The sequence below is a fragment of the Pundamilia nyererei genome, unplaced genomic scaffold (assembly GCF_000239375.1).
Source record: "Pundamilia nyererei isolate P.nyererei 1_Seehausen unplaced genomic scaffold, PunNye1.0 scaffold00202, whole genome shotgun sequence".
Taxonomy (NCBI): Eukaryota; Metazoa; Chordata; class Actinopteri; order Cichliformes; family Cichlidae; genus Pundamilia; species Pundamilia nyererei.
In genome coordinates, this window is record NW_005187603.1 from 442,994 (window position 1) to 469,977 (window position 26,984).

General features: G+C 45.1%; 1 protein-coding gene across 4 annotated transcripts; it reads left to right on the forward strand.

Annotated features, from left to right (window-relative positions):
- Positions 1-4,066: 4,066 nt before the first annotated feature.
- Positions 4,067-23,878, forward strand: LOC102212764 (protein TsetseEP). Of its 4 annotated transcripts, none has more exons than XR_312098.2 (5): positions 4,067-4,469; positions 12,601-13,231; positions 14,533-14,632; positions 18,825-19,089; positions 20,361-20,720. XR_312098.2 is itself a non-coding variant. In XM_005747689.2 (5 exons), the coding sequence occupies exons 1-4, from the start codon at positions 4,221-4,223 to the stop codon at positions 16,464-16,466; spliced, it is 1,014 nt and encodes a 337-aa protein (XP_005747746.1). In that variant the 5' UTR covers positions 4,067-4,220; the 3' UTR covers positions 16,467-16,503; positions 20,361-20,720. The 4 variants fall into 4 exon arrangements, 3 of the variants coding, with proteins under 3 accessions (XP_005747746.1, XP_005747745.1, XP_005747747.1); XM_005747689.2 differs by lacking the exon at positions 18,825-19,089 and adding an exon at positions 16,433-16,503; XM_005747688.2 differs by lacking the exons at positions 18,825-19,089; positions 20,361-20,720 and adding an exon at positions 23,232-23,878.
- Positions 23,879-26,984: the final 3,106 nt, after the last annotated feature.

Sequence of the window (26,984 nt, forward strand, 5' to 3'; positions counted from 1 at the left end):
CTGATTTCAGCTGAAAAATCACTGAAATAAAGTTCATTTACTTTTCTAAGGAGCTCCTTAGACTACGATGACCTGCATGACTGAAAACCTTCACATTCATTTACTTTTCACGCTGCGCTCCACCCTCTGTGACCGGCTACAGAACAGTGTCAGGATCGCAACAGGACTTCAGCCAGCATTACCACAAACACTTCCACAGGGTTGTGTCCTCAGCCCCACCCTCTACACCCTGTGCATCATACTGAAGTTTGCAGATGACACTGCAGTGATCGGTCGCATCACTGGTGGGGACGAGGCGGCTTATAGGAGAGAGGTGGCCGGTCTGTCATGGTGTGAGGACAACCTCACCCTCAACACTGATAAAACAAAGGAGATGATAGTGGACATGAGGAAGAAGACGAGGCCTCACCAGCTGCTGTTTATCCGGGAGAGTGAAGTGCAGAGGGTGAGCAGCTTCAGGTACCTGGGCGTCTACATCAGTGAGGACCTCACCTGGACACCGAACACCACACAGCTGGTCAAGAAGGCTCAGCAGCGGCTTTCCTGAGGAGGCTGAGGAAATTTGGGATGCCGGCCAACATCCTCGCAGCTTCTACAGCTGCGCTGTGCAGAGCACACTGACCAGCTGCAGCACTGCTGCTGTGGACCACAAACGCCTGCAGAGAGTGATAACAGGAGAAGGTCATCAGGACCCCGCTGCCCTCTCTGCAGAGCATCAACCATCGCAGAGTCCAGAGGAGAGCTGCCTCCATCATTAGAGACCCCACACACCCCCAACACGGACTGTTCACACTTCTCCTCCTGGGACGAAGGTTTAGGACAGGGGCGGAGCGTGGGGGTGGCTTACTGGGCTTAAGCCCGGGTTGTTTTGTCAGAAGCCCGGGGTATTTTGGAGTGTAATTTTTTCATAGTTGGATGTCTGGCTGACCACTGTATAAAACAAAAAGTGCAAGCAATATTCGAAGCACATAGTGCACACTGTGGGAATTTACGACTGTGCGTGAATCCCCCTGATATTGGTATGATCCGAGCTCAGGCACTAAGCGACTGAGCGAGGGGGCGGGGCCGCTGCTGCCTGTGAGTGCGCTGTTGGAGAAACGGAGCCAGCCATACTAAGGAGAGCTTAAGTTTGAGCAGGTACCAAAGCAAATCATTCGTACTGTACAAATAATGTAAATATGACGTGAATCACGAAAGATTGATATCAAACTGATCACTTGACCAATCAACAAATGGTGAAATGAAAAGCCGAACAAATGCTATTTTTTTAGAGTCTTAGCTTACCTGTGTTTATTTCATATTCTCAGTTCTTACCCTCCCCGACTAAATAAATCGGTTTCAGTTATGTACTGAAATATAAGAATGGACATTAGAGGCTTCTTTCAAAGAAAAAACTCAGGTAGATGTTATTTTATATATTATGCTTTGCATGTTGTTCAGTATATTTCTATGCAAAACAAGAAGAATTTCAGTACACAGCAGGATATAACCAGATATTTACACTTTAGGGAGAAAACATAAAACATTTTTACTGTACAACATCAATTTAGAGTAAACTTTTGTTTTAGATAAATATTGAAATATTTTTTGAATTAGTTAAATGTCAGAATAAAGAGAGACAAATTTAGGAGCACATATACACTAAGTTTATTGTTAATTAATAAGAAACTGCAGACGATTCTATTCTATGAATTCTATAAATACAATTTGGTGCCGTTTGCAATTAAGAAATACAGATAGTTTCTCTCTTTACTCTTAAAGTTAACAAATATGTTTTTATATTTATCAACCTAAAAAAATAAACATTTAGTCTGATTTGATGTTACAATTAAAACGTGTTTGTGTTTTTATCTGAAGAGTACATAAATATCTGGTTTCAACTGTAGATTTGATGATTGTCAGCACAAAGAGGGAGAGAGAGGGACAGAGATGAACAAGAGCAGGTGAGACTCACATGTTAGTCAAATGGTTGTTTACCAAAAGTATCAGCGTATCACAGGTCCTCATGTATCTCGTACCTCGTGTTTCTTTTTAGGTTTACTATTTTTCAGATTCTATATTTATTAAGTTTTGCAGCTTGTTTGCACAACAAGGCTGAATAATTATATAAACTTCTCTCAATCTAAATATTGGACTTTGGTAGAATTAAAAATAAGTGTAGTGCAGGTCTATGATGATTTTTAGTGCTGCTATCATCTAGTTCTGATTCTGGTTCTGTCTTGGTTAAGTCCTCAGTAGTCCTGATTTTGAACTGTTGTAGTCCTGTTTTAATTCAGGATCAGTTCTTGGTCTGGTTGAATTGGGGTTTGGTCCTCGTGTCTTGATGCAGCCAGACTTTGTTCTTTCTTGCTGCTTAATTAAAAAACTAGTTTAAGGTGTCCTGCACATGTGATATATATTTTTCCTATATGAAGTCATTCTTTTTTGAACAAAACTCAAAACAGAGCCAATTAATCTTTCAGTCAAAAAATCCCACATGCATACTACCCTTCAGGGCTAAGCCCCGGGTGTTTCAAATGTCTGGCTCCGCCTCTGGTTTAGGAGTGTGAAAGCTGCTCCTCCTTCCCCACAGCCATCAGACTCTTGAACCTACCTCAACTGCAATTTGCACTCTAAGCTCCTTTGTACATGCCTTTACATTGACAACTGCATCCCTCACTTGTCTTCATTTACATGTTTTGTACTTTTTTATCTTTCACTATTTTTTATCCTTATGTTATCCTAATAACTTGTCTTATTTTTATCCTCAGTTTGTTCCTTCAACCCTGCCAAACTTGGCGTTTGTGTGTGGACAGCAAAGGAAGAATTTCATCGCACAGAGAAATTTCTTCTGTACACATGACAATAAACCCTTTAAATCTTGAATTGTTTATGCAGCCCAACAGGATTATTAAAAATATGTTTTAGAAAATAAAATGCATCGTTTCTCTGGTCTTGAACCTGAAGCTCGTTTTCTGAAGTGTTTCAGGAGAATTTAATAATCAGATTTTTTAAATGTGCTCTGCAGGTAGGAGATGTGTATGTTAAAATCTGAACTGCCACATTATTAGGTACACCTCGTTAGTACATCCATGAGACTCCGCCCTCAGAGGGACCAACAACCCCGCCACCGTCACATCACCCTGATGCTCAGGTTGAACTTCAGCCATACCTGCGTGTGAGCAGCTGCTGCCATGTGATTGGCTTATTGGTTCATTATTTAACAAGCAGATAACTAGGTGTGCCCAATCAAGTGTACGCACACCATTTATAAGCTTTGAAACGTCTGCTGGTTGGCAGGCTTCTTGTCTGTTGTGTTTTAAATGTGGGAAACAAAAAGCATTTAAAGATTTATTTAGTTAGAACACAAGTTGATCTGTATTCTCATCGTAAGCACCGCCGAACTTGATGTGCGACCATTAGAATGAAAGAGCAACAGAAAAGAAAATATTCAGTCATAAATAAAAAGAATAGATAATAATTCTGATAATGGCAGCGGAACAGATCCTAACAGGTATTTCAGACTCGCACTCTGACTGCAGGTATTGCACAGGAAGTGCTCAGCACGTGACCGCTTAAAGCTGTTGTTCAGCCTGATGGTGGGCTGCAGTCCGAGCAGAGCTTCCGGTGCCTTTGAATTCACTTTAAAGAAAAGAAAACCAAATGCCCACGCAGACACTAGGCTTGGGGCTTTGCTTTGGTAAGCAGCTTATCTGCTTGAAAATTAGCCCTCGATGCCTCTTTTACCCCTTTGTTAACGACTTTTATTTTGAAATATCTAACTGGGTTTACATGCTGTTTGTAGGGTTTATAATTTTTGAAACCATTCTTCAATGCTGTGGTAGCCTGTGTGTCAGATAGTTTAAAGTTGTATAAGTCATGTTCATTTGAACAAGAAGCTGGCGAGTTATCGTGCCCTACATGTCAGGTCTCTTATTTTGAAAAGTACAAACGTTAGACACTCTGAACCCGCATTTGAGTTTTAGGTCTTTAATTTCGAAAACCCACTTGGAGTATTTTATTTTGAAGCAGATCCGGCTGCTGTGTGTGTGTGTGTGTGTGTGTGTGTGTGTGTGTGTGTGTGTGTGTGTGTGTGTGTGTGTGTGTGTCAGCTGTTGAGGTCAGATTGTGTGAGGAGGCGGGATGAGGCTCAGTGTGTGCGATCGCAGCCTGATTAACACTCACGGTCCTCAGCCTCCTCTTGAACAAACACACACTCCGTGGCTTTTCGGCTCTTCATCATGGACTTGGACCCCGCCGTCATCGTCCCCGCCATCCTCTTCACCGTCGTTGCCATTTATTTCGCTACGTCGCTCCTCAGCAGGAAGCCCGATGTCTCCTCCTCGTCTGCCGGGAGCAAGAGGTCCAAACTCGGGTACGGAGACGACCTTCTTCCACAAGGAGCTCTGGAAGAAGAGCCCGAAGCCTCCCTGCGACCAGAGCCTCCAGCTCCGAGCGTGGAGGACATTGGGGCGGCCGAGACGATCCAGGTGAGCTCCATCGATGCTGTTATTGATCAGACTGGTGTTTGTTTGTTTGTTTTGTTTTGTTAAAGAAGCGGCTACTTTTAATTGATAAAACGCAGAACCCGGGAAATGAACTTTAGTTCCAAAACTGATCAATAAGCAATAAAAGATGTAAGAAGTACAAACGAGACGCAGTTTGTAACTGCAGCCTGTCAGACAGGAGCCTCAAAGTCCTTCAGTTTCATCACCTGCGTCTGAAGAAGGCGGTACCAGAGACTTTAATCATTTACTGTCACTTTATATAAACAGATGATTAAAAAGAGAATAACAGCAAACACCAGGTTATTGTTTGTCCACAGGAGACATACTCTCCCTATCTCCCCCTCCCTGTCTCTCCCTCCCTCCCTCCCTCTCTCTCTCTCTCTCTCTCTCTCTCATATTGGCTCCTTTTCACTGGATAAAGTTCCGATAAACTTTCTCATTAAGGTAAAATGATGTTTCCTTTGTAACAGTTTCGGACCAAACGCAGTCGATCTGTGTTCGTGTGTTTAGGTTAACGGTGATTGGCTGAAAGCATAACTGGCAGATCAGACAGAGATGACAGGAAGCTGCTGTTTATTCAGTCTGATTATTGGAGGTGATGGCAGGTGCTCCTTTACGTCCACATGAACTTCCTGCTTGAATCGGTTTATTTTAGTGGCTGTTTGTTTTTGTTTTACATCTTTATTTATATCGACTAATCACTAACTAACATATTAGTTACATATCAGTGAAACTGCAGTTATCACAGACTGTATATGGAAAACGGACGTCGAGATACTGACTGTTGCCATCTTGGTTTTTTAAACCAAAAATAAAAGAAGGCTAACAATAGCAACCTTTAGCATTACTTTAGCATCACAAAACCTTATTATTATGTTACGTTGTGTTTTTCTATCATTCTGTCACTTCGCTGCTCTTGTTTGCACATTTGCACGTGCACTTTGTTTCTGCTGTCTGATAACAAAAAAAAAGGCTTCCTTAGATAGTTAGTTTTTTTTTTTTTTTGTTAATTCATGTTAGGTCAGTCTGTCTGGTCTCTGCTAGCAGCTAACTAGGCCTCTTAGTTAGCTAGTTTAGTGTTTTCTGTTAATTTATGTTGTAAATTTATGTTGCATGTAGCACCTTGGTCCTGGAGGAATGTTGTTTCGCTTCACTGTGTACTAACTGTATATGGTTGAAGTGACTATAAAGCCAACTTGACTTGACTACTTCTCAGTAACAGCCAATCAAAATCTAGCTCAGCCTTATTGGACAGTTTGTTGGTACAGGGACCTCACAGCAGACATATTATTGGTCACATGATGTCATTAACAATGCTCCCAACCGCACAAACAGGTCCAGAGGTCCAGCTCAGGTGAAGCTAGCAGATGCAGGAGCCTTAATGCCAACATTAAGCTCTCTCTCTCCCTCCTTTTGCACAAGTCGAGCAGCGTGTCAGGTTACATTTCACTGCAGGTTGTACTTGTATAACTATGTGTGTGACGAATAAAGAGTCTTGAATCTAAATGCAGTTTAAACAGGTGAGCTATAAACAGGTGTTGTGAAGGAGGAAACGATCCACAGAGGCCGACAGTTTGTGCATGGGGCTGTGAACATGTGTATTTCTGCAATAAAGGTTTAACATGGGAGCCTCTAGTGGACGTGAGAGGAACTGCAGCTTGTAGAGCTTCATTTGGATGTTTGGTTGCCCCGAGTTACCACCTGCTCTCCTCGAGCTACCTGTGTGTGTTGCTCTGTGAGTGATTAATAACCGTCCACCAGTAAACGGCGGGTGCACTCTGGACTGACGACTGGAGGCCCGATGCCCAAACATGGTCCCCACCTTTTCCCTGTGATTGGTGGATTTGCTTGTGCACACTCTGACTCGTCTTTATGGAAATGTTGAACTGTTTTTGGGAGGGTGGAGTGAAATGCACACACAAGCTGTGGTGTTGGACTCGTTTGAATACCTGCTGATGTGAGAGCTGTTAAACATGCAAACCATCTGCCCGCCATCTTTAAACAGCCTGCAGAATGTGTAACAGGTCTCCGACTAACCGTCTATATTTGGTGCCAGACACTAACTCCACACTGACACCACCTATAGGAGGTGGGTGTGGCGCTGTGGCGTGGGCATGTTTGACAGCTGTGAGCTCAACCTGCTGATCCCACTTTTTAAATCCTCTGAGTTGCTGAGCCTCCTCTGATAACGTTACCCAAGCACACCGAGCTGCAGCTGTCAGGCTTACTGTACGACTGCCGCAATGCATCGTGGGCCATCTCACAGCGTTCATAAAGGACGTCTGTCTGAGCGCTGGAACACAGCGAGTGTTGTTTTCTGTGTGGGAGTGACAGCAGCACAGCCAAAGGGACACTGGCTGCACTTTCTATTTTACCTCAAACTTACATTCAGACAGAAGGAAGAAAGTTTGGGAATCAAACCCTCAGCCTTCCTGCTCCGTAGATGTGCTGTGGAAGAGTTTCCTGCTCTGACCGTTGGAATAAAACACTGTTTAGTTTGGATCATTTGACTTAGTCAAATGATCATTTTGTGGTGTTAGAGCTGGGGACCAAAACATAAGGAACAATATGTTTGGGAAATATTTATTCTAATTAGAATCATTTAAATATTAATTTAACATTTTACTGCCGCAGAGGAAAGAATTAAGACGTTTAGATTTATTCCAAGAAAATCCATGAAGAATATTCAAGTTTTAAAAACATGTGTTTTTATTTCACTGTCAGCTGATGCTTGTGCTGATTCTGATGTTGATGCAGAGACTAAACAGCAGAGCTTCGTCTCGTTCCTCCGGTGAAAGCTGCACGACGTGAGCTCACTCACATCTCCATAAATGGAGAGCTGCTTCGCCACGAGCGACACACTTTCAAAGAATGAGGAAGGAGAGGAAATGTTAACCAGCTCTGAAGAAACAACTTTCACTGTTGACTTTGAGCTAAAGATGTTTCCTCTGTGTCCACGTGTTAAACGAGAAGCAGCACTTTTTCCAGCCCGAGCACATCAGCTCAATAAAAAACTCTTTATTGCATTAATCTGGGCACAACGCGCTGCTCTCTCTGTGCTTGCCTTATCTAGGCTGCAGTCTGGATGGAGGTGGAGTAACGTTAACAGAAGGATTAGTCCAACATGCTAAGCAGAAACATGTCACAGAGTCACGCCGGCTGAACAAGAAGGAGAAATCAGGCTGAGACGCATGAAAGCAGCTCTCGGCCAGATATGCCACTCGCTCCTAGAAAAACTGACCTGCTGATAGTGAAAACTCAATTTTATTTCACAACAACAGTCGCCTCAAGGTGCTTTATACTGTAAAGTAGACCCTACATCCAGAGAAAAACCCAACAATCATATGACCCCCTATGAGCAGCACTTTGGCGACAGTGGGAAGGAAAAACTCCCTTTTAACAGGAAGAAACCTCCAGCAGAACCAGGTTCAGGGAGGGGCGGGGCCATCTGCTGTGATTGGTTGGGGTGAGAGAAGGAAGACAGGATAAAGACATGCTGTGGAAGAGAGACAGAGGTTAATAACAGATATGATTCAATGCAGAGAGGTCTGTTAATACATAGTGAGTGAAGAAGAAACACCCAGTGCATCATGGGAATCCCTCAGCAGCATAACTAAGGGAGGATCCAGGGTCACCTGGTCCAGCCCTAACTATATGCTTTAGCAAAAAGGAAAGTTTGAAGCCTGATCTTGAAAGTAGAGATAGTGTCTGTCTCCTGAATCCAAACTGGAAGCTGGTTCCACAGAAGAGGGGCCTGAAAACTGAAGGCTCTGCCTCCCATTCTACTTTTAAATACTCTAGGAACAACAAGTAGGCCTGCAGAGCGAGAGCCAAGTGCTCTAATAGGGTGATATGGTACTACAAGGTCATTAAGATAAAAAGAGCCGAGGTTTCAACAGGATGTGCTTGAACTCTGGGAGGAAACAGTCACGACGTTTGGTGTTTCAGGAACAACTATACATGAAATCAAATACGTGGGACTCTCGTCTTCTTTGGGTTTTATCAAACTGAGCAGCAGCGAGTCGTGGAAGCTGTGAGCCGTTCTCTCCAGCCTGACATACCTCTGCTGGTATTTCCCCCGGCCTGGCGCCGTTCCTGCCTCTCCTCCTCCCTCTGAGGCCTGCTCGGCTCTGGCTCAGTACTCCTCTGCTCCACAGAGCTGCTGGCTGGGCATCAAATCCGGGACAAAACAATGTGGTGATTACACTGAGCTTGGCACCGTCACCCTCACCACCACCGTCGCAACCACACCCTGTCCCCGCCCGGCCTCTGAGAGAACTTCCTGGTGTTTATTGGTTGTAGCTGCTGGCGCTGGGGAGGAGTTTGCTCTTTATAGCACCACCAGAGCCTGAAACAGAGGATGTGAAAGGGCCGGTCTCAGCGATTGGCCTCGCACTCTGAATCTAAATGTTTGTCTCACAGATGTTGGTCTGTATGAGATGAAGTAAGATGATCTGTGTGAGAGGACACGGTGGAAGCGTCTCCGTCGTAAATGGAGGTGGAGTCAGCAGCTGAAGTGGAGATAGGGCAGCGAGCAGGAGGATAACAAAGAGTCTGTTCACACAGAGGCTGGAGCGCTCGCCTCGGCACGCTGCCCTCAGCTGAATCATACTGGGATGAAATTTATGGGAAGACCTGCAAATGACAACTGTAGCCAAGCAACCGTCTCCAAAATCAGTGGAGCAAGAATTCTTATATCAGATGAGACCAAATCACCTGCAGTCTGTAACATCCACGTGGCCCAGCTGGTGGATTGATTTTATTCTGATTAATTACGTTTTTCTTTTTCACTGTAAACTTTATAATCTCATATAACAGAAGAGCAGAGCTGTGTTCACAGCGTCCAGCTGCCTTCAAACAACACCAATAAGCCCTCATTAACATTTACCTGCTGTGGCTCCACTGTAACATTACCTGACAGCTTGAAGTAATCAGCTGACCCATCCACCCACCCCGACCTCCTCCCTGTCTCACCGAGCTCCTCGTCTGCTGTCAGAGCTGCTGTATGCGGTTCAAAGAAAACCTGAAGGCTTGTTTTGTAATTTGCAGGTGTAAGAAACAGTTTAAGAAAAGAAGCAAAGCAAAGCTTGGAGGTTGAAACGTTTGCATCGTGTGTCCGACGTCTGAGTGATCTGTCCGGTTTGCTCAGGTAGCTCAGTGAATTCCCCACATGCCAGCTGAGCTGATGCTTCCTCTGCGCCTGTTATGGAGCTGAAATGGCTTTTAGGAGCACAGCACTCAGTGTAATGTTACAGATATGCTTAGCAGGACGTGCTCTCAGAGGTGGTGAAGGCGGCGGTGACTGAGCCTAATCCACAGTGGAAGAGCTTGTTTTCCAGAATCCCAGCTTCAGCCTTTGTACGTTCTAAGTTCTTGCAATCATATCTTATAATGACTGTTAATGAGTTTAGAACATGGTCCCAATTAAAGAGCTCACAATCCTAATTTGGTGTCATAATCTGTTCTGACTGAATGAATGCAATCGCTCGTTTGAAGTCGGGCTACGAACAGAAAGCAGAAAACCTCCCGTAGCAAACGTCTCATCCCTTCACTGCATATTCATATCAAAAATAATCTGTCGATAGAGTTTAAGTCGTGTAAGTTTGATGTTTTATGTGCCGATGGTAAATTGGTCACACATTAACTTTTGTGCTGCCTGGTAGATACGTTCTCCAAATTAGGAAGTTGATGTTTGTTGCATGAAAGGACGCCGCTGCACACAATGACCTCATCACTCCTTTAACAAACTGTTTTCTGGTTTAGGCCCGGAGTCCAAACAGGGCCCGTCCTCATCGTTCTGCTGACTCACAGAGCGATTTAATGAGCTGCATTTAGCACCGTGGGTATTTCAGTGATTCAGAGCTCAGGAATTCAGAGGAAGAGACCCGTGTTTCCGGCTAAACAGATGCCATGTCAGTGTGAGGCTGTGATGGAGGGCTGCTGTGGGGTTAAGACAAGCGTGCACCAGCTGTCTCGGTGGTGAGACCAGCAGCAGACTGTGGGGTCTCTCCGGGTCAGGGCGAGACCGATGGAGCAGAGCGGGCCTAAAATCAAAAAAAGATTTCTGCCTCCATTTCTCTGGGCTCAAGATCGGTTAATACTCATAAAAATGGCCATTTCCTAGAAGACGTGTCACACTTTTGTTCATATGATCCAAACCTTCTAGTTCAGGGGCTGTTATGGTCCGCCTCATTACAACACTCAGACTGTGACACATCACTGTCTGACTGACGTTTGCTTTCTAATCTTTGATTTACTACTTTGTCATTTTGATTTAACATCCTATAAACTTGATGTACCTTATGACAGCGGTCCCCAACCCCCGGGCCTCGGACTCGTACCGGTCCGTGAGTTGTTTGGTACCGGGCTGCGAGAGTCGAGGCTCAGGTGTGAAATGTATAGTTTTCAGGGTTTTTATCGGTTTTCAGCGTTATTTTGTTATCGTTTTTATCGTTTTTATCGTTTACTTGGTTTTCCTGGGTCTTTTCACGTGTGTTATGAATAAATCTTCTTTTTTTCGGTACCGGTACTAGTTTTATTTTGTTGTATTTATCCGCGACACCTTAAAGGCCGGTCTGTGAAAATATTGTCGGGCATAAACCGGTCCGTGGCGCAAAAAAGGTTGGAGACCGCTGCCTTATGATACCTCTCTGTGAAAAAGCTTTGAGGTCAGAGGATAATGGACAGACTGATAGGAAGGAAACGGAAACTCTAATAGTCTAAGGAGCTTGGAAAGAAAAGCGTCTGGACTTCTTTAGGTTGCTTGAAGATGTTTCACCTCTCATCCGAGAAGCTTCTTCATTACATTCAAGGTATGTAGAAGAGCATCTCTGAACCTTGAAGCAGCAGAAGACCACACAACCGTGTCACTCCTGTCAGTGTGAGCAGGAAACTGAGGGTTCAGTTCACACACCAACAGAGGAAGATGTTTGCTGGTCTGATGAGTCACGTTCAGACGGTCAGTTTGGAATCAACATGACAGCATGGATCCATCCTGCCTGTGCTCCGGCCGCTGCTCGTGTGATGGTGTGGGGAGGTTTCAGTACCAGCTTAGTATGGTTTACACTGCCCGAGTGTTGCTGCTGGCCATGCCCATCCCTGTATGACCTCAGGCCAGCTCCAGGTCTCAAAGCTCAGATCATCTTGGACTGCTTTCTAGAACTCGGCAATGAGCTCACTGTACGCAGTCACAGATCTCAGTTTAATAGAGTTCAAAGTTCCTTCGTCTCCATAAAGCCTTCCAAGTGTTTGGTTTCTTTAAGGCCACAAGCGCCTCCTAAAGACGAGGACGGGAGGAAAGCTTGGATGGTGGTATGGCAGAGAGGCTGAGGCAGAAACCAGATCTGCTGCTTGGATGTCGATGTGTGCAACCTCAGCACAGACAGGTGCAACAGTAGAGCCAAATAGGGAGGTCAGCCGCTAGATATATACCTGGGTATATATAGTACATACACTGTACATAGCTGTATGGATGAGCTGCTGGGTGTCAAAGAAGGGACAGGTTAGCTGAGGAGGGTTTTATTTGTCCCAGTGTTGCTGTGGAGGTGCTGCGAGTGACAGTAATGACCTCCAGATGAGTTGGTCTGTGCAGAGGTCATTACAGGGAGTCCACATGTGTCCAGGTATTTTTCATTGCTGAAGTATAAGTCTTCCTTCAAGTCTGGCTGATATTACATTTCTCTGCTTCATGAAATTCTTGTTTCATGGCGGTTGTTTGGTTTTCCTCTGCGGCCCAGATTCAAAGCATCTGGGTTCGGTTCCCCGAGTCAGCAAAATCCAGCGCCAGTGAGATTTGAACAAGCAAGACAATATTTGCACATTGACGGGTTAACTGTGCTCTTACTGTGTAATAATGGTCTGTAATCCTAAAAAACATTTTGTAATAAAGGTCTTTAAAGTTATCAAAAACCAGCCTTCGTGAAATCTGTTTCATTTTCTCAAAAGCAAAAATTACTTTGAATTACAGGATGACGTCATTCATAAACTTTCCCAAAGCAGATTCCAGACTTCAGCAGGTTTATCAGGTTTATCTCAGTTTTGACAGTCGGCGAGCTGCTCGTTCAACTGTGACGTCCACTGCTGTGAACTGTTTTCATAATCTTTCTCTTTTCAGGCTGTCCCAGAACCACAACACGTCCCAGAACCACAACACGTCCCAGAACCACAACACGTCCCAGAACCAGCGCAGATATCAGAAGCTGAGCCGGAAGCAGCAGAAGATCCAGAGGTCACAGAAGCAGTCAGAGCACCAGAACCTGTGGCAGAACCAATAAAAGTGCCAGGGACAAGAGCAGAGCAACCACCAGCACCAGAAGCAGTCCCTGAACCAACAAAAGAGCCAAAGTCTGTTCCAGAATCAGTCACAGTATCAGAACTTGTCTCTGAAGCTGTGTCAGGCCCAGAACCTGTTCTCGAACCAGATGAAGCACAAGAAGCAGCAGCAGTGTCTGAACCCATACCAGGCTTGGTATCAGGCCCAGAACAAGCTGCAGAACCTACCCCAGAGTCCAAACCTGTAGCAGAGCCCTTATCAGAACCAGACAGGTCCCCTGAACTCGTATCTGAACCCAAAACTGTCCCAGAACTTGTTACTGATCCAGAACCTGTGCTCGTGTCTGAAGTGGCAGCCCAGAAGTCCGCGACTGAACCCGAAGAACTGCTTGAGCAGATGCCCGGACCCAATGAAGGTCTGACAGAACCATCGCACAAGCAGGAACCAGAACCAGAGACCATCCTGGATGATGGTAAGTCTGCTAGCTGGACTGTGCATTTCTACTCTTCTGTCTCTGTTCAGAGAGGTTTTGGTCTTAGTTGACCTCGGTGGACCACATGAGTCCAGAACTGGTTTTATTTCTTGGCCAAGGACTGCCTAGTGTCTAAGTTTCCAGTAATTAAATATTAGGAGCATCCCAAGGCTCTATCCTGGGGCCTCTTCTGTTCAACATAAATTTGAAACTTGTTAAAAAACCTGTTAAATAATTCAGTACAGCCTGTGTACTGATTTCTTTAGTGAAGAATGATGGTTCCTCAATTTCACTTTATTTATTTAGCGCCAAATCACGACAACCGTTGGCTCAAGGCTCCTGAACGTCTCAATGCCAACACCTCAAAAACATTTGCTTTGAACAGTGACATGTGGTGTAACATGTATGTGACAATGACATTGGTTCAGTATATCTGCTGCTAAAACAGACTAAACATGCTGAAAGTTTGAACCCGCTGTGAACACTGAAGCTCCCACATACGTGCTCTGGGTTTACGTGTCAGCTTCGTTTACACTGAAGACAATCTTTGAGCAGAAAACTGAGGCCAGCAGCTGCGCGTCACAGATAAGTCACTTCCAGGAAACATTAGGAGTGTACACAGATGCTGGGCTACTGAAATACAACGTGTGACCCAGAGGAATATATTTTAGAACAGCTGATTTGCTGTTAATGAATCGGCAAGGAGGAAATCCGGCTACTCCCTGTGATCACTGTGACCTGCAAGTCTGGATCAGTATCCAGGTTCATGCATGATGCGTAACCGTGCTCCGTGCGGCCGGCTGTCGACGCTGGCTGAGCCAGAGCGTGGTTACTGTATCAGCCGGCGTGCGTAGAGGTGAAGCAGCCATCTGCTGCAGGAGGATGATACTTAATCTTGAACAGGCAGCAAAGCTCTTGGCGTGCAGGCTGACGGCTCGCCATTTGACCTCCAAGCTGTCACGCAGCAGCTGGAGCGACAGGTGCGTTTGTGTGCTCGGAGGTTATTGCTGCACAAATACAGTGGCAGAAATGTTCAACCACAGACTGCAGTGATGTGACCGCTTGGACTTTGCTTCTAAGCTCTTTTAAATGTACAGTAAGAACTTTTCACCAAAACTGTGAGTCCTGCCGCTCTCGTTACTTCACGAAAGAAAACAGAGATGCACTTTAGTTGTTAGTCACTCAGCAAACGAATATAAAGAATAAAAAAAAGAAAAATCTTGTATTGTCAGTATGAGCTGATGAGTTAGAGCTGACATCAGCCAGATGCTAACATGTCTGCGCTCCCTCTGCTGTTCCAGATGTGGCTGCAGCTGCTGATGTGCTGAGCTTCACCCCGGGAATGAAACAGAGTAAGATGGCAGTGCTGATGACCCAGGAGGACATGGAGGAGGAGCAGAGGTTGGTTTCCTGGCTGACAGTTTCACTGCATGCTAACACTGACCTTGGTGCTGTGTGCCGTGATCACGCTGTTCTATCCTGCATGGACGGGTCGGCTGCACGGAGCAGCCAAAGCTGATTGGCTCCTTAAACCTTTCTGACACTCGGCGTGGAAGATTTGATGGAAGAGCTCAGGAAACAAAAAACAGCTGTGGTTTCATTTGAACTCATCAGGTTTTAATTAACCAGCTATTGTATGGATGTGGTTAGAGAGCTGTCTCTACCAGCACGTGGCTCAGTGTGGACAATGCTGTGTGTCAGTCGAATGCTGATTGGTTAAAAGTGGGCGGGAACAGGGAAGGGCGTGACGCCATGAATGGGAGAAGCAGAAAAGGTGGAGACTTGAACCCACCGACAGTAAACGGCTGCTTCGTGTAGACTGGGCTCGGTGTGGAACCAGAACCATGGCCTCCCTTTGCACCACCTCAGGTACACCTTTGTCGTACCTGTGCTGGGAGCAGCTCTGCCTCTTGAGGCTCTTCACACACGCCTGTGTTTCCATCCCAGCAGAATTTTAACTGAGGCAGCTGATTATTCAAATCGAGACTTTTGCCGAGGACTCGGTCCGTCCTCGCTGGAGCGAGAGAGCGCTCTGGTTCGTACATCCAGAGCAGCTTCTGTCTCCTCCGTTCGTGTCTGTTCTACGCGTCCTGAGGCTGACGCTGTCTGAACGCAGTGTTATGTAATCTGCTGCTACATGCTGTCTGTGCCCGTCTGTGAGCCTGCAGCTGGACGGAGTTCCCGTTGCTTCTTTGTTGAATCACAGTTAAGTAGAGAAGCAGCCTGCGGACGAAAGTCTGGCAGATTTCACCGTTTTTATTTTCTGCTCTTGTCGGTGTGGGGAGTGCACGTCTGCAGCGCTCTGATTGGGCACTGGAGCTTTGTGTGGCTTGGTGCTGCTGCTGCACTGTGTTCCTGGAGCAGGGGAGGCCTCTCTGTTCTCAGTTTGCTGAGAGAAGCCTGTGCAGAATCCTCGCCGAGCATCTGTTAAACTCTGAATGTTTGCTTCCAGCTGCGCAGTGACCTTACCTTTGTGTTCAGTCTGACCCCAGCCTCGTCCTCCCTGAGGCAGGGTGTCAAACACCTGGAGGCCAAAACCTTCTGAGTCAGGAGAAACTCGAGAAAGGGCGAGTCCCTCCAGACTGAAGGTCGCTCCTCACTGTGGGACACAGAGGCTTGCACAAAAGATGCTAACTGACCACAAACAGTCATTTTCTGTCCTCTTGTAATCAGCTGTCATGCATCATGTGATGGATCTACGTTAGTGCATGAGGTGTCTGCATGCAGCAGCAGCTGTGCTGCATGCAGAGAGATGGGCGTGTTTCAAAGACAGATACAGCCAGCGCTGCAGTTTGTTTTGCACAGGTTTGGGTCAAAGTTCATCCCTGATTGGTCCCAGTCCTGCTGCAGCAGCCTGATGCGTCCTGTACTGGGATTGTTGCATCCTTATTCATCAGAATACATGTTGTGCATACTGGGAGGATCACCATCATGTGACACCTGTGATGTGCTGCTCTCACTTATAATTTGGTTATGACGCCGCGTGCATGTGTCTGATAGCCGTGTTCAGTTACACACAGAATCGTGATCATCGGGCTTTTTTTAAGTGACATAAAACAAACTTTTCATTTAAGCTTCTTTTTATATCCGCCCCTCCTGGAATATCCCAGCATGCACCAACCTTTGTTTTCTGGAGAATTTGCACGTTTTTCTGGATTGTATGAGTGACGTGTCTGACAGCCTCCACCTTTATCTTTCCAGGATAGAGCTCACGTCTGATTTTACCTCTCTGTAATCAGCCTCAGCAGACTCAGTGTGCTAGGAAGGAGCTGGTAAGGAGAATATCCCCTCCCTGAACCCTCAGCCCTGCCCGTCCTTAATCACCCCTAACGCTGCAGCACAGACTGACGCCGACATTCACAGTGAGAAACAGAGCAAATGCAGCCAGTTAGATCAAAGCGTCCAATAAGAAGCTATAAACTGATTAACGTCTGTCCTGCAGAGCCGACAGCAGCTGCAGGTTTGACGTCTCTCATCTGAAGTTTCTTCAGGAGAACAAACATGTTGATCAAAGCAATTAATTAAAGAGCATCTGTAATAACTGCAATGATTTGATTATTTGAGTCAATCTGCAAAATGATGATAAAAATAAACTCTGAGAATCAGCGTTTACAGAAGCCGTCGTGTGATTCGCTTCAGCTGCAACATTAAAAGAAAACAGAATGTTACTAAAGGGATATTAAAGCCGTGCGTGTAGCGCCATTATGGTACTTCTTTCACTGTGACCGTGGAGTCTCCTCCGTGGGGAGGGTCTGTGTTTGCGTCTCCTGTGGACGTTCGGGTCCAGCTGCTGGTTGGGTCCCTGCTGACACTGAGAACATGTTTTTGTGTTTTCTGCCCACGAGTGGGCGTGTCCCAACTTTTAATCGTTTCCTGTCTCTGCAGTGAGATATTCTGCATGAGGTGCTGATGACTGATTATTGATTGGTCTATCCCTGCGGCTGATGCTCCTCCCTGTTTCACGCTCATTCCTCTGCTGTTGGTCACATGGTCTGTGTTTACACCAGCCCGCCGCTCCAGACAGCGGCTGCTTATCCTCTTATCATTATTGTCCTTCACCGTCTGCTAACAGGAAGCTCAGCCCCGCCCCTTTAACCTCCCAGCAGTGTACCAACTGAGTGTGACCCAGCAGGGACAAAAGGCGGCCGATGTGGGTCACATGTTCTCTGTGGGGATAAAGGAGACGCTCCAGCTGCAGCAGGGGCGCGCTCAGTGTTGTGAGGCTTCACGAGCTTTTAATCTAAAAGAAAAGAGCGCCGGGGTCACGTGACCACGCTGGGGCTGACGTGAGTTTCCCAGGCTCCAGGGTTGGATGAGCTCTGGGAGCATTTTCACAGACGTGTGATGGGAACTCTTTGAGTCATGTGAAGAAGATCAGGCTTGGTGCTGCAGTCACAGCGTGGACGCGTCCTCAGACTCCCCTTCATGTAATTCGGTCCTGCTGTGCGCTGCCTTCTTTACCTCAGACAGGTGAGATGCTCCTCTTCAGTCCAGCCGCTGACCTCAGACACACAGCTTTCATTATCTCCATTACTTCAGGGCTACTGCCTGTTTATGGAGGCAGAGGTATTCCTGGTTCATGTTTCCTGCCAGCCCGTCTCTTTGTCCTGCGAGTATCCGGTCATCTCTGATTCAGTCTCCAGCTTTCACACACACACATTTCCTGACCTGCATAAACTACTGGAACACTTGGTTGCAGAGGCCACAGTAACTCGATTTTACTGTTCGTCTGCCTCACAGACGAGTGGAGCTGCAAACTTTGAGAAAAGGCCTGAGAGCAGACGTCACAGCTGCTGCCTCGTTCGGAGCAGTTTAATTTCTGGGTGTGGACTTTGATATCACTGCTGCTGTGATTCTAGCAGCGGGCTGCCAGACTTCATATCAGCCTCCTGCAGAAAGTGTGCAGCGTCAGAGCAGGGTTACAGTGATTCAGACGGGGTCCTGGAGGCGCTTAAACACATCCATAAAAATAGAGGTTGAATCATTTAAGCCAAACAGTTCAGCGCTTTATCCAAAGCACAGGAAACCGTGGCCCATAATTAACGGTTGCTGTTATGGAGAAAACGAGCAGCGAGGACCTTCGTGTTTGATGGAGAGTCCTCCGCCTGCGTCTGAGCTCAGTTTCTTTTTTGGACTTTTCCACTGCGCGCAGCGTGGAGCTCACCAGCGCCCTCCTCTGGTCAAACACACCACACATTCAAAAGAACCATAATAATACCTCATATTAATATAATCAGCTGTCACACAGTCAACGTCAGCCTGGACCAGGACACTGTGGAGTTCCCCACTCCTGTCATATGGAGTATTTTATTCCACGCCGACCGTGACGAGGGGCTGCTGAAGCAGAGAGCGTTTCTAAATGTGTTAGTGACGCATGTTCAGGTGCTGTTAAAACAATACAAGCTTTACTTGTTCCACGTCCTTCCTGTCGCGACCCCGTGGGGATTTATGGGGATGAAGCGCGGGTCGTTTCATTGCTTCGGTCGTGGTGAATGTGCAGCACTGTGGACTCGCCATCTTTATTTTGACCTGTGGGAACTGGACGACTGTCATCAACATTTTTTCCTGTTGAATTTTCTGTATTCTGATCCAGGTGAATAAATAATTCCCGGGTGGAGGTGTGTTCTGTAGCTGGACAAACACTTCTGAGAACTTTGCTTTGTGGCTGTAGCCTGAGGCAGCAGCTGCTGTCTCACCTGTGCAGGTGAAGCGTCGCTGTGGACCGGCTGCTCATCGAGCGCTCGCCTCTGCTCGTTTATTTCTGTCTTCGCTCTGGTCTCGTCACATCTGTCAGCTTCTGTCCAGCTGTGCTGCTCGCCTGCTAACCCTGCATGCTGCCTGCTACGGCTCAGCTAACGGTGAGTGCCGCCCTTTGCTTCACCTGTCTGTCAGGAGAGCCGTCATTAACCATGTTAGGCAACGTGTCCATGAGTCGAACTAGTTAACCTAACTGACCTCTGACTCTGGTCGCCTCGATCAGCTGGAGTCGCTCCTGAAGGACTTTCCACTGAACTGTTAGCTCAGGCTTCCCGGTGACCGCTCAGCAACCTGCAGTCAAGGAAACGTGTCTGGGTTGCCTAGGTTACATCAGCCCCAAAGTGCTGCACCTAAAACCTGTGTGTGTTTTATGTTCTGGTAGCAGACCTCTGCAGTCTCCTGTGGTTCGCACTCAGTGTTGCCAACTCCTCAGTAAGGAAAATCGCTATTGGTTGTCCTAAAAGTCTCTAAATGATGTCATCGCCTAATTTGCATAATTGGTCATGCTAATCTAATTGCACCTATGTTGTTGGAGAGAGAAATAACATCGTGGAAGAGACATAAAGTGAGTAAAAAACGTCCTAAATGCATTTAGAGTTTATTTAGAACTACAAATTAAATTTCTTTTAGCAATTATTGTTTTTTTTTATTGTCACAATTCCAACCCTGCTCCTTTACCCGGGCTTGGACCGGCAAACTGACCCGAAATAGGCGCTCTGGTGGAGTTACTGTGTGTGTGTGTGTGTGTGTGTTTATAAGTAGTTTTAAACCTTGTGATCCACAAAACAGCATAAGAGTAAAAGAAGAACCGACTGCGTTGCAGCACCCGCTGCTTGTTGAGAGTAAAAGCCATACGCGCTTTCACGTCTGAAAACTCGACAAAGTCGCTAAATTGGCAACACTGTTCGCACTGGATCAGACTGCAAACACCAACCACAGGAAACAGAACATTTGCTTTCAAAGTAAAAGTTGTGCCTTATCGCTGTAGCCAACAGATTTCATGCAGCTTTTACTCTGAAGGCGAGCTCTGCCACAACAGCTCAGTGAGTCGTTGACGACTCGCTGCAAGTCGGCGACTTCTATGCAAACTACGAGGCACCAAAGCAACCTGGAGGAGGTTTTCGGTGCAGCACCGTTTACTTCTCTGCCCAAAAAACTTCAGCATCTATAAACCTGAATATTCGAGTAGAGTCAGTGTTAGCGTTAGCATCTCTCAGAGCTGAGGTGACTCCAGAACAACGTCACGTTAAACTGCACTAACTCTGGTGCGTGTTAGTGTCACCGGGTTTAGATTTTCAGACGGTTTGAGTTATTTTTACAAGTTTTCCTGTAGTTGTGATCTCAAACTTGTGTTTTCTTTGTGTTCTTACAGCTGATCTGTGAGGATGAGGGGCTCTGAAGAGATGAGATCAGACCCTGCAGGAAGTCCTACTTTCTTCTCTTGTTGTTGAGTTTTGAGGTTTGAGCTGCTTGTGAAAAGCAAACGTCTTCACACCAAAGTGCCTTCAGGAGTTTCTTTTCCGTCTGCTTTTCGTGTCCAGCTTTTCTGAAGCAAACAAATTAATTATGTGAGTGAATGTTAATGAAGTTAACCTCAGTATAACCTGGTTCTCACTGCTGGTTTCAAATGAAGAAAGAAAATTAGACGACAAGCTGCAATAAAACGTTCCTGCTGGCTTCAGTGTTCAGTTGTGATTTTAAAAGTTAACCATGAAATAAAAGCGTGAAACATGTTGTTGATTCTTTCTGATCTTTGTTTTGTAAATTCTGGATTATTAAAAGTACTTTTGCCCATTCTTGATGTTTGTTTATTCTTTCCTGTTTCCTGTTTTTGCTTCAAAGTTTAGGTGGAGCTGACAGAGACAACAGCACCATCAGGTGGTTGTTTAGAGGCAACATATGAAAAACTAAAAGTGTAACCACAGACGACACAAAAAATGAAAGTCCCTCCAAATATGGCAAACCTGCATTAAGACGTCCTCTGGCTGTAAGAGATCAGGAGGTGAGCCTGCTGCTCAGCTGATCTCTGATCTGATCTCTGAGCTCGTCCAGCCTGTCGGGTTGATGAGCTCAGAGATCTGGAGGAGCTGGCTTTTGTTCCTCGCTCTCTCTCACTGAGAATTTAGGATCAAAAGTGATGAGTGACGAGTCTGGTTTCAAAATATCAAGATGCAGATGACTGAAACGCTCCTGTTTTATCTCAGCCTCAAGACCTAACACAGAGGAGGGGCAGACGAAATACTGTCAGCTTACAGCCACTGCTGGGAATCATCAGTGGAAACACTTTCAGAGACGTTTGCAGTGCCAGAGTCTTTGGACTGGTTTCATTTAGCTGGATGTGTGTTGGAGTTAAAACTGCTGATTAATGAAGAAAATCAGATTTTGATCCACATGCAGTAACATCTGAAAGATTCTGATTGGCAGCCTCATTTTTCAGCCTGATGATGATCCCATACACACTGCCAGCGCAGTGAAAGCATGTCAACACACAGTGGAGCACTATCAGTCATGGATGGGCCTCCCCAGAGCTGGAGCTCAGCATTCCTGAAGCAGTGCGGGGACCAATGTTCCCTCCAAGCTGCGCGCGTGCACAATTGTGCACTGCTGCACGGCCTCTGCACACAGAAAAAAATCTACCTGAATTGAAATTAAAATAAATGCGTTAACAATTCTGTTCTTCAGTCATAGTCAGACAGTGACTGGCTGCTCCTGTACGGGATCAGAACGATGCCACCTTATCCCACATTCGTATATATGCAGCCAATCAACGTTGACAGGCTATGACAGCGTCCTTATGTGCCGACACCGCTGTTTTAGCGAGCAAAGCGGCGTGTAGTGATGCGCGAATCATGAACGAATCGTTCAGTACTCGAGAATCACTTTACTGACTCGTGAATCATGATTCACAAACCCAACTGACTCACTGACTCATCCCTGTTGCTGTTAGCAAACTCATTTCATTAGTAGAAATATATCTATATAATTAAAATTGTGGAGAAAAACACAACATCCAGTTTCTTAACAAAAACATTTCTGCTCTGAACATGAAGAAAAAACCCCGAGTAGAAGCTCACATCAGGACAATCGCTCCTCAGTTCACAGTAGCATCGCTCTGCTAACTAAGTGTAGTCAATGGTTTTGTTGTGTGTCAGAACAATGAGGCGCCTGCTGAGTGTCACAGGTGTTACAGCAGTGACACATCTGCTGCTGTCAGGCCTGCAGGTATCAGGCTGTTGTTCTCCTTCATCTCATAGTGGACACAAATTATTTTTGGAGCGACACAAATAATTTGTGTGGCATCAGATTTGATGCAGAACAGCTGATTGTTCTGTAAATAGTTTGAAATGTTTGTTTAAAAAACACCTTGGCTGCATTTTTAGGTAAAAGCTGCAAAAAACTTTGTTGTTTGCAAAACTCAGTAACTTTTTTGAAGAAGTAACTATATCATTACCTGCCCAACATTGGTCATTATTTACTGTATTTTGCAGAGTTACAGACTCTCTAACAGACCACAGACTCAGAAGTCAGAGCTTTATGAAAATAAAAAAAAGAAAAGAAAGAAAGTTGTGTTTTCAAAATTGTTGTCAAAGTTATTTTTACTTCCAATAGTGTTAACATGCTGCACAGGTCATGAACAAGATTTTTTTAAATTTTCATTGTAAGTGGGCTAAAGCAGTTAACTAAAACTAGTCTAACATAAATGCTGTAATTTGATTACTTTAATGAACCATGCATGGATTCGATGCTGGCGTGACCACAGTGCTCACGTCTGCTGTTGCTCACTGTGGTCCAAGTGACCGCTCAGGGTGTTTGTGTGTTCACACACATGAAAACATTAGAGGGAACATTGGTAGGGACATCCTGAGGCAGAAACATCCAAAGAAGAGCTCTGAACGTCCTTCAAGAAGCCTGGAGAAGAGATCCTCAGAGAGCTGAAGGATGAAGGTGCTCACACCAAACATTCATTGTCAAGCTCGTTGGCTGAAGACTTCAGCGCAGTACTGTCTAATGATGTGCTACCTGGTTGCTAGCTGCAGGCAGCTATGTAAGGCTCAGATGGTGAGACTGTTAGCTGTTTGCAATAATCTGGTTCATTCATATTGAAATCATTCAGTGAACATCCGAACCCACTATCTGAAAACACCTGAGCGAGGATCAACAATAAAAACGATCCTGGAGGCTAAACTGTTAACCGTGTGTGTGTGTGTGTGTGTGTGTGTGTGTGTGTGTGTTGACATCCCAGGGTGCAACAGGAGCAGCTGGCGGCCATCTTCCAGCTGCTGAAGGCGAACCAGGAGGTGACGGAGGCCGACATAGAGGAGCAGCTGAAGCTTTACTCCCTCTGAAACACGAGAGACGCCATCGATCTGTCCACTCAGGAAGTCTATCACCATGACCGCCATCACCATGACCACCATCACCATGACCACCATCACCAGCATCATGTCTCCAGACTGCAGCTCGCCATCTGTCAGACTCTAGGGACATCACTTCCTTCCAAAGCAATGCTAGGCTAAATTGTAGTAGCAGTTTGAAGAGCGCGCTAATGGAAGCTGGCAGGCTTCAGATTCATATTCATGGCAGACACGTGAGGGCGGCGGCGTCCTCGTGACGTTTCCCCTCAAACCGCTTCATTGGCTCTCGTCTAAGAGCTTCTGACGTCACCAAAGACCAAAAAAAGAAACAGTGTGTGGGATGATTTCAGCCTCAAAGCTCACTGAACTCTTTTCTACATTAACTCTGTAAAAAACATTTCAGTGCTCATTAACAAACATTTTTCAAATATTTGCTGCAAATATTGTTATTTTAAAATAATATTAATGGAACATTTTTGCATCAACATTGTCATGAAAACAACTTTTTTTCCCTCCACCGTTCATTTTTTATTTCATAGTTCATTTAAAGCATTTATAGTATTTTTAATTAGTTTTCATAATAATAATAAAAATGTCCCCAAGTGTCCCCCGAGCTGTGATTGGCCTCCTACTCAGGTCTGGCTGCTTCTTCTTCTGTCGCTGTTTTTCTGCACTGGAGCATCTGCAGTCACAATAAAGCTGTTTGAATTCTCGCAGTTGAGTGAAGTGTTATATTTCCCTGCAGGAAACGACAGAACACGCTGGGATGATGTAAGGCCGGCTTTTGTAGTCCATCCTGTAGACAGTGTAGTTTCAGCAGTGCAGACATGATTAAGGAGTCCAGCGTAAAAGCAGTCTGCTTCTCCTTTCCTGAGTCCTTTTAAGTCTCTCCTCCACACCTTTCCTTCACTCCATGGCCTTTTCCCACTGTGTGGAAACTGATCTGGAAAAGGAGACTTGAGTTAATGTCGGGGCAGCTGGATCAACTCACAGAGAGAAACATCAGTGCCACCTAGTGGTTAATGGTGAAACTGCAGAACAACAGGCTCAGCAGCAGAAGCTTGTTTGTTTGCAGCTGCAGGCTGTGTTTCCTCCTGTGAGCAGCAGAGGGCAGCATTTCACTAAACCACACAGCTTCAGGGCTTCACCTCTGAGACTGTGAGCAGAAGCACGCTGTGCTTCCTGTTCGAGCTCTCTGCTCTTTCCTCTCACCCTCCCTTACTTCATTTTTCAGCAGAGCCGTCTGCCTTTGATTCCCCAGCATCTAAGGCTACGTCTAGGCTAGGCTAGGCTACGACGTAGCCCAAGGTGACGTCCCCACAGCAGGTTAAATAGCTGGGACTCTCCATGATAAAGGTGAAAAAAACACAAAGATATTTTTGTGATTCGTTTGATTCGAGTATTTTTAAGCTGTCAAGTAAGAGTTTGATATAAAAATCTCAAACTGAAGGACCAAATCCAACCCTTTGGACATTTTAAAGTGGACATGAACCACAACATGTAGAAAGGAAAATTCTCAGCATGGATCTCTGCTCTGTAAAATGGTCTGTGAAGCTGGATTTAGGAAATAAGTGTTAAAGTTAACCCGACAAGGAAAATGTCGGTCGAGTGAACCACGGGGTTGTCGAACTGAAACAGGCTCCCCTGCACACAGTCCTCATTTATACAGTTCTCTGCAAACCCGAACATCACGGCTAACAGGAGGACATACCTGTTCCAGCACAGCCAAACATCGAAGAACCACTTACTGCTAAAGGGACTGACAGTGGAAGTGGGCACTGGCTCCTTGGTTTCTTAACATGAAGCTTATCATTGCAACACAAAAAGAGACCTCCTTAGTCTGCTCTGCTCTAATGTTAGTTTCCATGTTTTCCACTGAGTTAGCAGTTCTGTCACCAGCTAGCTTACATGCATAGTAAGTCTATTAACAGCAAACAACCAACCGGTTGCTGTCACATTCTGTACTGACACAAGGTGGCGCTGAACATGTTGTACAAGCTTTAACTTATTTCACTTATTATACACCCATATCACTTTTTGTGGAGCTTAAATATTTTCGCCTCCTCTCCTGCTTGTGGCTGCTGCAGTCTGCACAGCAACCCACCAAAACCAGACAGTAGAACAGACAGGAGAGCTGACGTTAGAGGTGACAGCATCCACAGCGACACTTAAGTGCGGAGAGGTCTGTGATCACGTGCTCCACCCTAGTAACACTACAATCTCAATATCAAAGCACTGCTTCAGGTAATAAATGAAAAATACAACATAACAGAAATTATAAATTATATTATTTTGATTTTTAATACTTTACACAGTTTTTAAAGTGATTTAAATGCTACAAAAAGAGCAATCACAAGCTCCCAGAACAGCATCTTCAAACAGCAAAACATGGAGATAATAAATGCAATGTGCAAATTTGAAAGCTGACACTAACAGATGTTTGGCTTCTATGATTTTTCTTTTTTAAAGAGCAATTATGGAGGATGATGTTCTGTTTCAGGTTTGTTTCCCAGTAAAGTATCTGGAGGTACCCAGTAATCTTGTGGCTCTCCCCTCCACCAACAACTGCTAATTCACTGGTGATTATTTTACTGTAAACTACTCTGCAAACCACTGAAAGTTAGATGTTTTTAAAGAGTTTAGAGAGCTCAACCAATCAGCAACAAGAATACTGATAGGTATCGGTGCATCCCTAATATAAACATATTAACTCTTACTTATAGTAGTAACTCTCACTTATTTCACATTGTTATGAAATAAAATTATACATATTATTCTGTATAGATAGAACAAAAATTATGAGTAATGAATTACCAGGCTTGTTTTTTCATGTATTACTAAAACAATAATCACTGTGCAGCCACACTCTGTCTTTTTCACTCTATAACTAACTATAATCTTTACAACTAAATTTAATTAGATAATATTTTGTGACTGTTAGGTGTCTTCTTAATTTGGAAACGTGGATAATAACGAGAAGTGTAGCCTGAACACATACTGTAATGTCCTCTGCCTCTAACGCCTTGCTAGAGTCGACATTCAGACTCAACTCCTCTTCAAAATGACCACGCAGACACGAGGGTTTGACTTCACTCGCTTTACTTAGGCCAGTTGAAGTAGAATAAAACTGAGAAAACAACATGAAATGCTCTTAGAAATCAAAGACAAGGACAAATACACAATAACAGTACAAATGACTTGTTTCGCCAAAAGCGTTAGCGAATCCTCTCTTTACAAACATTTCTAAGCAAACACTGCAATCGCATTTCAAGTAGATTTTGTTCATTAGTAAGGATGGAACAGAATTTCATACCGACAACGCCCTTAAAGACCATCTTAAGGGAGACAATTGTTACTACAGCAGAGAACAGAAGTCTTTTCCCCAAACAATAGCATGCACTTTCTGATGACATCATAGAACAGAGACAGATTTGCGCACGTTACACCAGGTCATGCCAGAAGGAGGCACTAAAGAGCAACTTTCTCAGGGAAAATCTATTTAAACAGAACACAGTTACATGGTGACAGACAGTGTTGGGGAGTAACGGAATACATGTACCGCCGTTACGTATTTAGAATACAAAATATGAGTAACTGTATTCCGTTACAGTTACCGTTTAAACAGGTGGTATTCAGAATAC